Raw genomic sequence first — 14,925 nt, 5'->3', positions numbered from 1 at the left:
GGCCTCATCTTCGGTGGCCACCCAGGAGGCACAAGGGTGTCGCCCATCCCTCCTTCCCTCTCCAGCCACACCCTTCTCCCGGCTTCCCTCCCACCTCCATGGCACTCTTCTTCATCCTCCCTCACTGCTCATCCCCTGAGCCCGCCCCACCGCTCCATCCCGGGCCCCTTGCCTCCCTTTTCTCTCTCCCAAGAGATCTCACCCATACGTAGCTGACACCCACATTTACACCTCCAGCTCCGACTCTTTGCTTGAGCTCTTGAATGAGTTTCCAGCTCCCTACGTAGATGCCCAACAGGCATCTCAAGCAAACCCCGGGCAAAACGAACTTGCAAACCTGAGTCCATCTTCCTTTACTTCCCCAATTTTAGAAAATGATGCAATGGTCCGCCCAGCTGTACCAACAAAAAAATCCAGCTTTCTGGGTGTCCTGCTTTCCCCACCTCTCCCCACCAACCCCATCCAATCAACCAGCAAGTCCCACTGGCTCTCTCTCAGAGCTCCATTCCAGATTTATCCTTCTCCATACCCACCACTGTTCCCCTGGTGGGACCCATCACCTTCTCTCACCAACAGTCACCTGCTTCCCCTCCTGGCCCTGCCATCCACTCTCTACCCAGCAGCACAGGGACATCGCATTCCAGGTCAGACTGTCTTCACCTGCCCTGGCTTCCTTGCATCGCACTTTAGGAGACTGTCTTCACCTGTCCTGGCTTCCTTGCATCGCACTTTAGGAGAAGAGCCAGCCCCTCGCCGTACACCTCAGCTCGCCCACTCCTGACCTCAGTCCTCTGCCCGCCCCCTCGCTCACTGTATCGGCCACTCTGGCTGCCTCTTTGCTGCTCCTCAAATGGCCAAGCTTGTTCTTTGGCCTTGCTGTCCCCTCCCCTGTGCCTGGAACACTCTCTCCCCAGATCTTCCTGAACCTCATCATCCAGGACTCAGCTTAAGAGAGCCCTTCCCTGGCCACGCTGTTCAATGTGGCCCTCCCTGTCCCCATGCCGGCCACCAGTCATCACCCTCTGATATTTCTGTTTATTTAAGAGTCCAACCGCTCTCCCCACAACGAACGTGAGCACCTTGCGCACGGAGACCATGGCAGCCCTGCTCAGCGCTCTGCGTCCCAAGTGTAGAACCCCGCCTGCACTTAGTAGGTGCTCTGTAAACATCTGTGGGGATGATTTCCACCTTTATTACAGCATTTAGCACAGGATGGCTGGTAAAATTATTTATGTGTGTGGTGGGGGCAGGGCAGGGATCAGCCTGCCCCTGATGCATCCCTAGGGCCTACCACACTGTAGGTTCACAGTCGTTGCTGAGGGAATGAACACCTTGACCTGAGCAGCTGGAATTGCTGGACTGAATCCTTGGGCCAAATTGAAGAGGACTCCTCCACCACCCCCCAGGATGACAGAGAACACCATTATCATTCATTTGATTAATGCATTTAGTTACTCTTCCATTCACTGAAAAGTATTAGCTGAGCACCTACTATGCGCCTCGCGCTGTTCTGAGTACTGGGGACACAATGGTGAAGAAGACAGAGATGGTTTCTGCCCTCATGGAGCTGACGTTCTAGTGAGGGAGAGAGACTATTAACCGAAAACTCACAAATGAGTAAGACCTATTAGGAAACAATAATAGCTATGAAGAAAAAAATGACAGCGTAAGTAGGAGAGGCTGGAGAGGGCTTCTCAGAGCTGAGGCCTGAGTATCAGGAAAAGCCCAGTTATGTCAAGATCTGGGGGACGATCGTTCATTCATTCATTCATGCATCCATCCATCCATCCATGCAGCCATTCATTCCTTCACCCGCTGAGCACCCATCTACTGGATGTCTACACTGTGCAAGCACCTGGAGACGAGGTAGGATTAACTCCATCCCTGCCCTCGGGGAGCTCACAGTTTGATGCAGGAACACCTCCCCCGCAGAGCCCCTCATTCAAACACAAGGCTGAGCCAGGGGAACAGCAGTACCAGGGGACCGCTCTGCTTTCTACATTCTCCTTTCTCAGTGTGATGGCAGAGTCCTCACCTTGACCTAGAGAGGAAGGAATCTGTGGCTCAACTTGGCAGGTGAGGAAACTGAGGCACAGGTGAGGAAACTGAGGCACAGATGGGGAAGCCACTAGCCCCAGGCACACAGTCAGTTGCCGGCAGTCAGGACCTGAGTCCTGTGGGTCTGACGCCGAGCTTCACTCTCTTCCAAAGCACAAAAAAAGTTTTGATGAGTTCGGGGTGGGGATTGGGGGCTGCGCAGGAGAGCTGATGGCAGGGAGCTGGCCAGGAGGTAGGCGGTCCAGGAGAGCTGGGGATGGTGGTGCGGGAAGACGATGGGGACGGCGCGGGTGGGCGGGGCTTGCACGAAGCCATGGGGTCTGGAAGGAGTCTGCCAGGAGCAGCAGCGTCCAGGGAGGGGGGCCCTCTGCAGGACACTGGTCCCAGCCTGCAGCCTATCCAGCCCTGGGCACTGGCTCCCACCACCCCTTTCTGGCTTGGGCCAGCGCGGGCAGAGGCGGAGGAGCTGACGGAATGGAAGCCGACAGGGCTTCCTAGAGGAAGCTGAGGCCAGGGAGGGTCTGAGGCTGGAGATGAGAGACGTCAGGCAACCCCAGAGACGGGGCTGGGGGCGCCACTGGTGGATGGAGGAGAGTGGGCTGAACTGGAGACTCGGGGCAACAGGGAGGGAAGAACTAGGTGGCAGGGGATGGTGTGGCTGCTGCACCCAATCCCCCAGATCCCGGTGGATCTGTTTCTCCCGTTTTTGTGCACCCACAGTCCCCTCCCCACGTACTTTGCTTCCAACAGGCAGCACCTGAGGCTCTTTCTAGGCGGGCTGCCCGCGGGCAACTAGGCTGAAACTGAGAAGTGATGCTGCTCCCACCGGAGCAGCCCTTAGCCCATGACTGGAGGGGCAGGACCCCAGCTCCTCTGTTTTGGGTGGGAAAACACTGAGCTTCACTTACATCCCAGAGTTCCCTGTGGGATTAGGCGGAAACCACCCCCCGCAGGATGACAGACACCCTTTCCTGGCTGCATCTCCTCTGCCTCACTCTCTCCACTCCTGTACCGGTTTCCTCTGTAAGATTTCCTTCACATTCCAGCTGTACCCCCTTCCCCGTTTCAGGGTCTGCTCCTGAGGAACTGCTCCTAAGACAGCTGGGTGAGGCTTTGGTGCCAGATTGCCCGGTTCAAATCCTGGGTCTGCCCTTTATTACCGTGGGACCTTGAACAAGTGACTTTGCCTCTCCAAGCCTCTATTTCCACATCTGTAAAATGGGCAGCTGAGGGGGACTGCTCCTGTTCCTCAGGAATTGTCTACCAGGATCCAAACTGAGAACCAAGACGCTTTGAGGGCCCCGCTTTTGAAGAAAGTCGCTGTCAGGGGGTGGAGGCGGGATGGGGGTAGCAGACGCTCTCTTCAAAGTGGCTGAAACCGGCTCTGCTACCCCAGCCATCAACCCCCTTCTGACTCTGACTACCTATTTCTCCCCACGGGGGCTCCCAGAGACTCACCTGCAGAAATCTGGGAAGCCTGCAAAGGGGAATATTGTGTTGTCAAGGGTCAAGTAGACACTGAGGAAGGGGCCAGGTTTGAGCCTTGCTCCGCCCAAGGCTCCATTTTTGCTCCATTCTTGAGCAGTCCCCTAAGAGGGCTGCCTGAAGGCAAGAGGACCCCAGCCCCAAGAGGCTGCAGGGTGGATCACTTTAGGGGGAAAAGGGAATTCAGCAGGGAATGCAAGAGGTCAAATCAGGTCAGATCTCCCACGACATGGGCTCTATAGTGGGGAGCCCCTCCCGCCGCCACCATGGCTCCCCAGAGAATTCACACGTGCTAACCCGAGAGACCCTGGCCCCCCTCCCACCTCATGTCCCTCCTCTCCTCCTCTCCCTCCAACACACTCCTGCCTCAGGGCCTTTGCACTGCCCGTTTGTTCCTTTCCTCCATCTGGGACGCTCCTGCCACCTACAGGTTCACTCCCTCCCTCCGTTCATGTCTCTGCTCAAATGTTACAACCTCAGCGAGGCCTCCCCCAACCATCTTATTTAATATGACACCCGACTCTTTCTATCCCCTCACCCTGTTTTACACCCATCACTCCACAATGTGTGTGTCTGTTTCCTTGTTCATGGTTTCTCACTGGAACATGAGCTCTGTGAGGACTGGGACCTGGTGTTATTTGCAACATTAGTCCCAGCACCTGCCTAGGGCCTGGCACATAGTAGGTGCTCATTAAACATTTGTTGTAAGAATGAAGGAATGAATATTTGCTTGCCTATAACACAGAGGCTTCATCGCTGAGCCAGTGGTAGCCAAGGGAGACCACTAGAACTCCAGATAAATACAAATGTCTAGGCCATTTTTTCTCAAGTTCCTCATGCCAGACCCCACCATGTCAGAGAAGAAAGGGACCCAGAGAGGGAGGCCTGCAGAGTAAAGAGCAGCCAGCCATGGCCGACGGGGAGAAGGAGAGGGTCAGAAGGGATGCGAGATGAAAGTTGTCATCCTAACTGGGTGGACTGGACTTACTGTTCAGAAGAGGCTAGAGAGTTCTGGAATCTGCCCGAAGGCTGTTACGGGCAGGCAGGTCAGGGAGGTTCAAGTGAGACTGTCTGGAGAGGGGACCAGAGAAAAGGAAAGTGGAGCCAGTTTAAGCCCCCACCCGCTGAATCCACAGCTCAGTGACCCGGGTGCTAAGAGCAGCGAGGGCAGCGTGGGATCATGGGGGCTAAGCCGTGCACCCTGTAGTGTCCAATACATCTTGCTCTTTATGCCCAGTCCTGGCTGTGGGACCCTGACAGAGTCCTGCCCCCCTCTGGGCATCAGAGTTTCCATGTGTACAAAGGCAACATTCCAGGTCCCTCAAAGGTGGTGTTCAAACCAGGGGCGCATCCTTTAGTGGGTCAAGCAAGCAGTTTACTAGGTCATATTTTAAAAGAATGAAGTATAATTGAGTAGAATAGAAACTATCAGAACCCACTGCAGAGACAGGCTAAGTCTTATTTCACGAAGCCTCTGTTTAAATTGTACAGACACACATGTGTGCACCTGTGTGTGTACTGGATTACAATGCAAAATAATGTATTCTTATGGGTCCAGTCAAAAAAGTTGGAAAGTCGCACTCTTAAGGTGCCAGCATGCACAAGCTGGGGCCTCCAAGGTGGAGACAGGGTGATGCTGGCTACGGACGACCCCTGGGAACTCTGAAGGGTGAGGGAATATCTCCAGGCCCCTGCCCATCGCCCGAAGCTGTTTTAAAACTCTGCAACCACAGGCCGGGGAGCAAGGAGAGCTGGCAGGTGATGTCCAAGGCCTGGAGGGACGTGACTTGAACAAAGTTATCTGTCGACGTGGTGGCGGACGTGGGCTCCTGGCTCCCAGCCCCCTCCCCAGCTTTCCTGCCCCGCACCTCAGCTGGGGTGCAGGCGCCTCTGCCAAAGCTGCCTTCTCCCCCGAGGACTTTGGCCCCGTGATGTCACAGGCTGGTTGCTACGGAGACGTCAGGTAATGAACCAGCCCAGGGTGAAATCACAGGCTGCTTTTCGCCCAGCTGGGACCGGCAGCCACGTCACCACCGGCAACTGGAAAAACACGGCTTTCATGTGGGGTGGGGGCTGGGGGATAGCCTGAGGAGACCCCTAGCCTCTGCTCCTGTGGGCACCTTCCTCTCCCAAGGGAGCTGTGGGGATACCCCCCCCTTTCCCAGTCCACACCCTACTCCCCCGAACTCAAGGTCTGAGGCTCCTTCTCAGACTGCCCCCCTCCCCCACCTGCCCTGGCCACAGAAGTGACGGGCCTCTGGTTGCCATGGCAGCCTGGACGGGGCCACCCTGATCCTTCAAAGAGAGGGGTGTCATCTAGATGTCCCCTCCATCCCTCTGCCTTCAACCGGAGCTTCTCTGCGAACCAAGGATGCTTCCTGCCTTCCCATGCCAGCTCCTCAACCTGCTAGAGTCCAGCCACCCGAGCAGACCCTCCTGTTGTTTCACCTAAACCCCCCTGGCGGCAAACACTCCCACACTGGTTTTCTCTGCTCGTTCCTTGGGTGCGTCTGCAACATTACCACCCAGATTCTTCTCACCTCCCTTCCAGTCGTCCAGCCCCTTGAGCTGTTCCTTGGTGCCTATGTCCCAGCCCACTTGTCATCGTGGCTGCCACCTCCCCCAAAGCGTCTCCCAGGGCTCCACACCCCAGGAGGACATAGTGGTTCCAGGCTTCACCTTGCTCCTTCTCAGCAGCCCAGAGAGGGTAGACCTCCTCTTGAAAGCACACAGTAAACTGAGCAGAGCCGAAGCCCCTCGTGATGACCCTCCCTGGACAGTCACAGGCCTCCCCACTAAGCTTCTTGGGACCCCTGCGGCCAAGTGCAAGATGCGGTCCTCCAGCCATCCGCGCCCTAGGTGTGTGCCGCGCAGCTGTGACATGCCAGGTTCCTGCCTTGCACCGAAGGCAGCACAGCGGGCAAGGCCTTCCTTGCACAGTCCCTGCCTGGGTTTAAATCCCGGCTTTTCACTGTCAGCTTCAGGGCTATGGGCCTGTGATGCGGCCCCTGCGGGCCTCAGGGTTCTCATCTGTGAAATGAGAATACTGGCGGGTGGCCGTGAGGATGAAGCCCTCCATAAACGACAGCGGCTCTGTCCCCCCTCTCCTCCCAGACCTCACATCATCTTTCTGGACCTGGGACAGATCTCAGGCACCACTCCTCTGGTCCTTCCCCAGGGCTGGAGCTTGCCCTGGGGGACTCTGCAGAGGGAGGCCACCAAGGGTGAGTCCTTGTGAGTCACTGCCATGGCTGCAGTCCGTCCCTCTGAACTTGGCAGTGGCCTGGCCTTTAGGAGACAAAGTGCCCCCCGCCCCCCAGGACACTGATTTACAGGTCACCAGGTCCATGTCCACGGCAGAAGCTCCATAAGTGAGTTGAGCTGCCCAGAGGGGTCCCTTTCCATGTTCTCTTCAGGACTTTCCACACATCCTAGCTCCTTTTTACTCCCTCTGCCATCCTGTGGCCCAACTTCTTTGAACACCCTGATTTAGCCTCACCTCCTCCAGGCAGCCTGCCTAGATTGTCTTCAGGTGTATTAGGCTATTACCTTACCAGCAGCCCTAGTGGGCAAAGTCTGGCATGCAGTGATTTGCTTGCACTGTTTATTGAACACCTACTATGTGTCAGGTACTATCCTAGGCCTTTCGATCCATTATCTCTGATTCAATCTTAATAACAACCCAGTAAAGTAGGTACCGTTATGCCCATTTTACATATGGGGAAACTGAGGCTCAGAGAGGTTAAATCACCTCTGTAAGGTCACCTACTAGTAAGTGGCAGAAATGAGGTTCAAACCTAGGCCAGTCTGAAACGCCAAAGCTTGTGCTCCAACCATTGACCAGCGCTGATCTCCTGAGAGGGTCCTCAGGCTGTTTTTCCACCTGTGTCTCCTGCCTCCCCCACTAGACAACTCCAAGGGCAAGGTTGTGTCTCCCTCCTCAGACTGTGACCTTCTAAACGGCAAGGCCGGTGGGGGCGGGGGATGAATTGGGAGATTGGGATTGACATATATACACTATTGATGCTATGTATAAAATAGGTAACTAATGAGAACATACTGTATAGACAGGGAACTCTACTCAATGCTCTGTGGTGACCTAAATGGGAAGGAAATCCAAAACAGAGGGGATATATGTATACGTATACCTGATTCACTTTGCTGTACAGCAGAAACTAACACAACAGTGTAAAGCAACTATACTCGAATAAAAATTTTTTTTAAAAGGGGGGGAAAAGGCCCCATCTACCCCTTCCTCAGTCTCTCCACCATGCCCAGGGGGACTCTGCTCACGGGCTCTGCTAGGGCCAAGGTGAGACGGGCCTTGGGGAGCTGGGAATGGAGGGGTCACAGTCACTGGGCCTGAGTACTGGGGGTGGTTCTGGTCGGCTCCTTTAGAGCTTGTGCCTCCTCCCAGACATAATTAGATGCCTGGCCTTCCAGAAGGAACTCCTTACTATTAAAGAACATTAACAAGAGCTCTGGCGGGGGGTGGGGGGTGGGGGTGGGGCAAGAGGCTGATGGGTTGGCCTGGAGGAGTGGGCTGGGGCGGAAAGGGACAGGCAGAGAGGCTCCGGAGCCAGGGGCATGGGATGGGCACTGAGAGACCCAGAGCTGGGGGGTAGACAGAGATTGCTCTGTACAGATCGTCGCCATCGGTGGTAGCAAAGCCCAAACCGAATGCTAACACCGGAGTTATTCCAGAGGCTGAATTTCTTGAGCGTTGGCCACATGCTCGGTACCTCCCTCCATGTGGGGACAAGAGAAAGCAAAGAGCAGGTGTTCCGTGCTCAGGCTCTGGGACCACACAGTCCTGGATTCAAATCCTGCCTCTCTGTGTTCTGGCTGTGTGACCTCAGGTAAGACCCTTCCCATCTCTGAGCCCTACACCCGCCTCCAGGGCTGAATGAGGACTAACGAGGTCAGGGGAGTGATGCCTCAGGCAGCGCAGGACAAGCACCCAACAAATGGTGGCTTCAAAATAGACAATGAACACAAAGTAGCCTCCAGAAACAGCGTTTGTTGCCTTAATCTGGTCCCAATCACTTTCCCCCATGGTCTCAGCACCTCAAATGCTTGTTTCTTTTCCCATGAGGCAGGACGGTGCTGGAAGCCTCTGTAGCTTGCCCTTTCCCAGCCAAGAGAGGGTCTGGATTAGCTGTCTACACAGAACGGTAATAATAAAAATTAAAGTGACAGCTAACACAGTGTTTACTACATGCCAGGTACTGGTCTGAGTGCTTTACGTGAATTAAGTCATTTAATCCCCTCCCAGTAACTCTAAGATGTCAATACCAGTATTATTCCCATTTTACGGACGAGAACACTGAGATACATATACAAGGTTAAGTAACTTGCTGAGGTCACAAAGCTAGTGGATGGCGGAGCAGGGATGCAAACCCAGGCTAGCCGGCTCCAGAGTCCGCACTCTTTTTTTAAAATAATTAATTTACTTTTGGCTGCGTTGGGTCTTTGTTGCTGCATGCGGGCTTTCTCTAGTTGCGTCGAGTGGGGGCTACTCTTCGTTGTGGTGCATGGGCTCTAGGCGTGCAGGATTCAGTAGTTGTGGTGCATGGGCTTAGTTTCTCCGTCACATGTGGGATCTTCCTGGACCAGGGCTCAACCCGTGTCCCCTGCATTGGCAGGTGGATTCTTAACCACTGTGCCACCAGGGAAGTCCCAGAGTCTGCACTCTTAGCCTCCCAGGCCTGGCTCGCAGAAGCTAACTGCTGCCCAGTGCTGGGATGGGGTGGCTCTCCCAGGTGTGGCTTGCACCTGGGGTTTGGCTGGGGTGGCCCCAGTTGCACGTGGGCTCTGGACTTGGTATGGGCGTCAGCAGGAGGTCAGCAATTCCTGGCCTGGCTGCAGGTTGAGCCCTTGACACAGGGAAGTGCTTCAAGTAACAGGGCTGTTGTTAGCAACTGGTGCAGGTGTGGAGACTCAGAGGCTTGTGGGGGCTCCAGCTGGCAGCTGGAGAGGAGTAGGACGGCCCGGCCTGGGTCCGAGGGCTGGCTGTGTGGTGCAGAGGACAAGGGCCCAGGCTCCAGAGTCAGCGTGACTGGGTTCAAGTCCTGCTTCTGCTCTTTCTTCCTCCCTTTCTCTCTCCCTTCCTTTGTTCTTTCAAAATATTTATTTATTTATTTTTGGCTGCATCGGGTCTTAGTCGCCGCACTTAGTTGCAGCATGCGGGATCTTTCACTGTGGCACGCGGGCTTCTCTCTAGTTGTGGCGCGAGGGCTTAGTTGCCCCGCAGCATGTGGGATCTTACTTCCCTGACCAGGGATCGAACCCGTGTCCCCTGCATTGGAAGGCGGATTCTTAACCACTGGACCACCAGGGAAGCCCTGCTCTTTCTTAGCTATGCAGCCTCGGGCTCTGCTCAGTTTCCCTGCTTGTAAAAATGGGAACTGTGATAGTATAAGACCCCAAGTTAGCTAGTTGCACCTTGAATGTTCCCACCGGTACTTGGTAAGCTGTAAGCACTCTGGGAGCATTAGTGATCACTAGAGGGGTGGGTGGCCTCCACTTAGTGGTTTGGTCACCCAGAACCCGGAGTACTGGGACGATGGTTGTCCTCTGCTGAAGTGGTCTCACACCTTCTTTACGAGCATCCAACTCGCCTGTGTGCGTGTTGAGACTGGAAGTAGGCCGACCCCTCAGGACGGGGACAAGGTCAGAATACACAACGAGGAGCCCAAGCCACTGAAGGAAGGGTGGAGAAGGCCCATCTCAGGCCAGTGTGACCTCAGACAGGCAGGGCAGAGGGTTCCAGCACCAGGTATGGGGTAGCAGCCAGAGGACCTGGGTTCCAGCCCCAATCCTGGCACCACCTGGCAGCCTGACCTTGGTCTGCAGGTCACAGGCAAGTCCACCTGGGGCTGGGCCTCCAGCACCTGGCACTGGATGGCCAAGTGATGGTGGAGGGACACAGTCAACAAGGAAACACCAGATCCCCAACACCTGGATCCTGCCCAGAGCCTTCGAGGTTTCTGGAGACACACTGAGAGCCTGTGGGTTCTGAAGAACACGAAATACTCTTCACTCTTAATACTACCTTCCCCTCTGGCCAGGCTGTAGGCCTCAGAGCACATGCTGTGCTGGGCTCACCGCCTCTGGGTGCCCAGCATGTACACAGTGCCTGGCGCACAGTAGGTGTCATGCTAACATCAGCTTAATGAATAAATAAGTGAATGAACCTCACACAGCCTAAGCCCCACCCATGATCCCAGCCCTGACACCCTCCTGAGACATCCTAAGCCACTTACCTGAATGTCCCACAGGGACTTGTGGGCAGAGCCCCATAGAGGCCAGAGGATGGGGGGAGGGGTTGTGCTCCTTCCCCAACATCTCCCAGGACAAGGTCCCCTCCAGAACCTGCCCAGCCCCTCCCCAAGGCCTGGTCATCTCTCCACACCTGAGTAGGCTACTGGGGGTGATGGGTGAGGTGGCAGCCCCCCAAGGTCATGGTTGGAGTCAGTGGATTTGGCTTCAGCCTGCAGAGCTGGAGCCAAGGCCTCAGTCACCCCCTCACCTCACCCCCCGCAACTGGTCCCACTGTGGGGTGAAGTTACCAGGGTGGGAGAATGACCCAGCCAGCCTCTTCTACAATGATGCTCAACAGCCTGTCGGAAAACTGATGGTGGGGAGGGTTCCAAAGACCCATCTGCCCATCCCCCCTGCTCTGTGTATAAGTCCCTGCCACCCCCAAACCTCCCCCCACCCAGGGCAGCTCTCTCAGGCTCCCTGGGGACCACCTTGGGGAGAGCCATGGAGCTCAGGCACGGAAGGAGAGCGGGATAGTGCCCAGTCAAAGGCCCAGGGGTTACTGGGAACATCAGCTGTCTCTGTCCCTTCCTGTCCCCTGACCGAGGATGGGGGTGGGGCTGAGGAGTTAGGGATGAGGGTGGGGGAAGGGGAACCTCCTTTATAACCTGTTCATCTCCATTAACCCCTTGCTGCCAATGGGGTTCAGGGACTCTGAAGACAGGGGCATGGGGTAAGGGGACAGAGTGGGGACACTGAACTACTAAGGCCCGTGTCTTGGGGGATGTGGGAAGGAGGGTCTGCTTGCTCTCCTGGTGCCCCGCAGTGACCCCAGAGAAGCCAGGAGCAAGTAGAAGCCTCCGTCCCTTCCGAGGCACACGGCAGGGGGTGTGTGGCTGGCTGCTGGAAAGGAAGCGACCCTGCTTCTGCCGCCTGGTGCGGTGTGGGTCTAAGCGGGGCTGGGGATGCGGTGACCTCCCCACGCTCTCTCTCCGCGCTGCTACCCCCACACACAACGCCCTGTCCCCCTCGGGGCACCGTGTCCCCTGGGGCTCGGCGGGGGTGGGGTGCGGCCGGCCGGGAAGGGCGGGTCGTCCCCCCTACCCCCACCGAGGTTCTTTGGATAGCAGGAGCCTGGCGGCGGGGCGGGGGGAGGGGAAGGGGAGCCAGAGGGGGAACTTCTGGCCCTCCCGCCTCCCGCGCCACTAGGCGACAGGGGCTGAAGGTCAGGGAAGAGGGCTGTGGGGGCGGGGAGATTCCGGCATTTGGGGCACAAGCTGGCCGAGCGCAGTAACAGCAATTACATTGTACCCATTTTGCAGGGGAAGAAACAGGCTCACGGAGGTCGGGTGCCTCGCCTGAGGTCCCTTAGCTGTGAGGGACATCGAGTTTTGACCATCAGCTTGTCACTGGGGTGACGGCGGCCCAGGCTGGGGATACAGAGGGTGGGGATGGTGTACCAGTGTCCTCACTGACGGATGAGAGTTAAACTTCACTCCACGGGGTCAGGCGGGTGAGAGGCCTGGGCTGCCTCAGCCCTGCGCCTGCCGTCCGATGGGGCCACAGTGGCCCCTCTGATCACTCACACTCTCTCACGTACCTACTCACGAACACATGTGTGTACGCACTTGCACGTGCACATCCACACGCTAACAGCCACACACACTCATATTTACACACAGACGCCCCGCCCCACCCCCCAGCTCCACAGCAAACCTTCCCCTCACTTTCACATCCTTGTGTCTCACTCCATCTTTACAGCTACCTGTGCACCAGGCAGGGCAGGTGTCACTGTCTCCCTTTTACAAGGGAAGAAGCCAGGTTCACTGGTTCTCTTCGAAAACCTGGTGATGGCCCAGCAGGACTCTGAAGGAGGAACGAGGTTTGAGGCAGGGGTGCGGGTGGAGCGGGAGGCCTCTAGCAGGGCAGGATCTGGGTCCTGTGGGACTGCTGGGTGGCGGTGGGGTGAGCAGTGGGGCGGGTGCTGCCGTTTTTCTCTTTCCCCAGGCCTGGTGCCCTCTTCAGAGTAAAGTCCTGATGGGGAGTGACCCTGGCCACGGGTGTCAGCAGAACTGGTGTGAATGTGGCTTCAACTCACACAAGCTGTGTGACCTTGGGCAAGTTGCTTCACTTCTCTGAGCCTCAGATATTTTCTTCGTTAACTGGGGTAAAAATTTTACCTCATGGGATTGCTATAAGAATCAATGAGATAATTGTGCAAAGTGACTGACACATAGTAGGTTCTTAGAGCTAAAAATAATGAACGGTGATGGTAAACACAGGTGTGATGCACTATTGCTTCACCAAGTGTCCCTACCCCCACGGGAATCCTGAAGAAACTCCATTCAGTGGATGTGCTGGTGTGAATAAGACGCCGGTCCTAGAGTCCAGTGCTGTACTCAGACATGGGTGCTCAGAGCCCTCCGTGCTCTGCCCCCATCAGACGAGCCTCCCCCACCCCCCAAGTCTGGTTTGGGGGAGGCTAGCTCTGAAGGGACGAATGCCTTGCTCAGTGCCAGCCCTTGTGTGGAGAAGGAAAGCCTGGCCTGCCTGCAGCCAGGCTCTGGGGTCCTGTGCTACGTGGCCCAGGGTTGGGGCGGCAGAGGTGTCCTTTCTCTTCTTCCTGTCATGGAGTGGCTGGATCTGGCTTGGAGGGAGGGCTCTGACTCACCATGACGCAGGACGCTCGGTCACAGCTGCAGATGCTCCCAGCTGGCAGCCTGGCAGCTCTGGGGACAGAGGGGACGGGGAGGAGGACCCAGGCAGAGAAGATGTGCAGCTCACAGGGGAGAGAATGGCTGGGGAGCCCACTGTGCCCCCTTCAGCCCAAGACAGAGACAGGTGGATGGGTCTGGGCCGTGGCCCCTCCCAGGGTCCCTTGCTCACCAACTCAGAGACATGTCTGGGGTGGGGGTCTGGCTATCTTAGCCTCTAGCATTCGTGCTGGTCAGTTCCACCCTGACTCAATCCTTTCATTGTACAGATGGGCGCTCAGAGAGGGGCAGGGGCTTGTCCAAGGTCACACAGTAAACTGGCGGCAGAGTGAAAACTAGAACCCAGGCCTCCTGCCTGTCAGCCCAGCCCTGGCACCAGCCTGAGACTGGGCCATGTGGGGTGGGCAGCTCCCCTTGCACACCCATATTCACCTTCCCAGTCCTTGGATTTCTGCTGAAGTGGACGATTCCCAGACAGCTCTAAGATGTGTGGTTATCCTTCCCTGGGGCAGGCCGTCCTTTCCCAGCTCAGCCCACAGCCCATCTGCCCAGCGACCTTCTGCTACACTCTCACCAGCCATCCAGGGGATGAGGGAAGAGGGGGACTCCTGGTGGGTGAGGGGACCAGGGGAGAGTGCCCAGGCCATGCCCTTCACACTGTGAATCTCACATCATGATTTGGGGGACCCAGCCAGAGCCCCCTCTCCTGTGGCCTGCCCCACTTACTCCTATTCAACAATGGGCATCCACTAGTCCTGAGTGCCTGGCCCCGGGCTGGGCGCTGGAGTGTGGAGAGCAGTTGCTGCAGAGTTTGATCGGAGGGAGATTAATCAATGGGAGCCTTTAGAGTGACGAATCAGACTCAGTCCTTGCCCAGGCAGCCCCGGGAGGGGGGACGGTGCGGTGCATGGGGAGCCACGTGCATAAGTAACTCGGGTCAGGGCGGACAGCAGTGCAGCCCCATGCCACCCAAGTGTGGTAAGAGGAGGGGTGCTTCTGCCAAGGGTCACGAGGATGGTTTCAAGGCGACAGTGACCCTGCAATGGAATTTTGAAGGTTAAGTGGGATGCTGGCAGATGGAGAGGGAGGAGCGCTCTGTGTACACAAAGACTTGGAGGCAGGGATGCTGAGGAGCCCATGGGGGACTGGCATCTATAACATCCGGGGGTCCAGTGGGAGAGGACGAGACTTCAGACTGGAGTTGCCCACCTCCCAGCCTCAAACATCTCCTCAATATTTGTTTTCTCAGGAAAGGCAGGCAGAGCTGGATAAGCAGAAAGAGAACAGAATTGGAAACCAGACAGATCTAGGTTTAACTCCTGTGCCCAGAATACATAGTAGATGCTCAATAAATATTTGTTAACTGAAGGCAAGAAAGTGAGACTTGTCCAAGGCCACACATCTT

The 14,925-nt window shown here is 56.4% G+C and overlaps 1 protein-coding gene across 1 annotated transcript in view; it reads right to left on the bottom strand.

Annotated features, from left to right (window-relative positions):
* FAM131C (family with sequence similarity 131 member C) overlaps positions 1-634 on the bottom strand; it is an 8,156-nt gene extending 7,522 nt beyond the window's left edge. Inside the window, exon 1 of the mRNA XM_024749988.1 lies at positions 571-634. Coding sequence (XP_024605756.1) covers positions 571-634 — 64 coding nt within the window. The remainder of the gene's footprint in view (positions 1-570) is intronic.
* Between the last annotated feature and the right edge of the window lie 14,291 nt (positions 635-14,925).

This window comes from Neophocaena asiaeorientalis, unplaced genomic scaffold, assembly GCF_003031525.2.
Source record: "Neophocaena asiaeorientalis asiaeorientalis breed wild unplaced genomic scaffold, Neophocaena_asiaeorientalis_V1.1 scaffold275, whole genome shotgun sequence".
Taxonomy (NCBI): Eukaryota; Metazoa; Chordata; class Mammalia; order Artiodactyla; family Phocoenidae; genus Neophocaena; species Neophocaena asiaeorientalis.
Note: the sequence above shows the minus strand (reverse complement) of the source record. Positions and strands in the feature narration are given on the sequence as shown.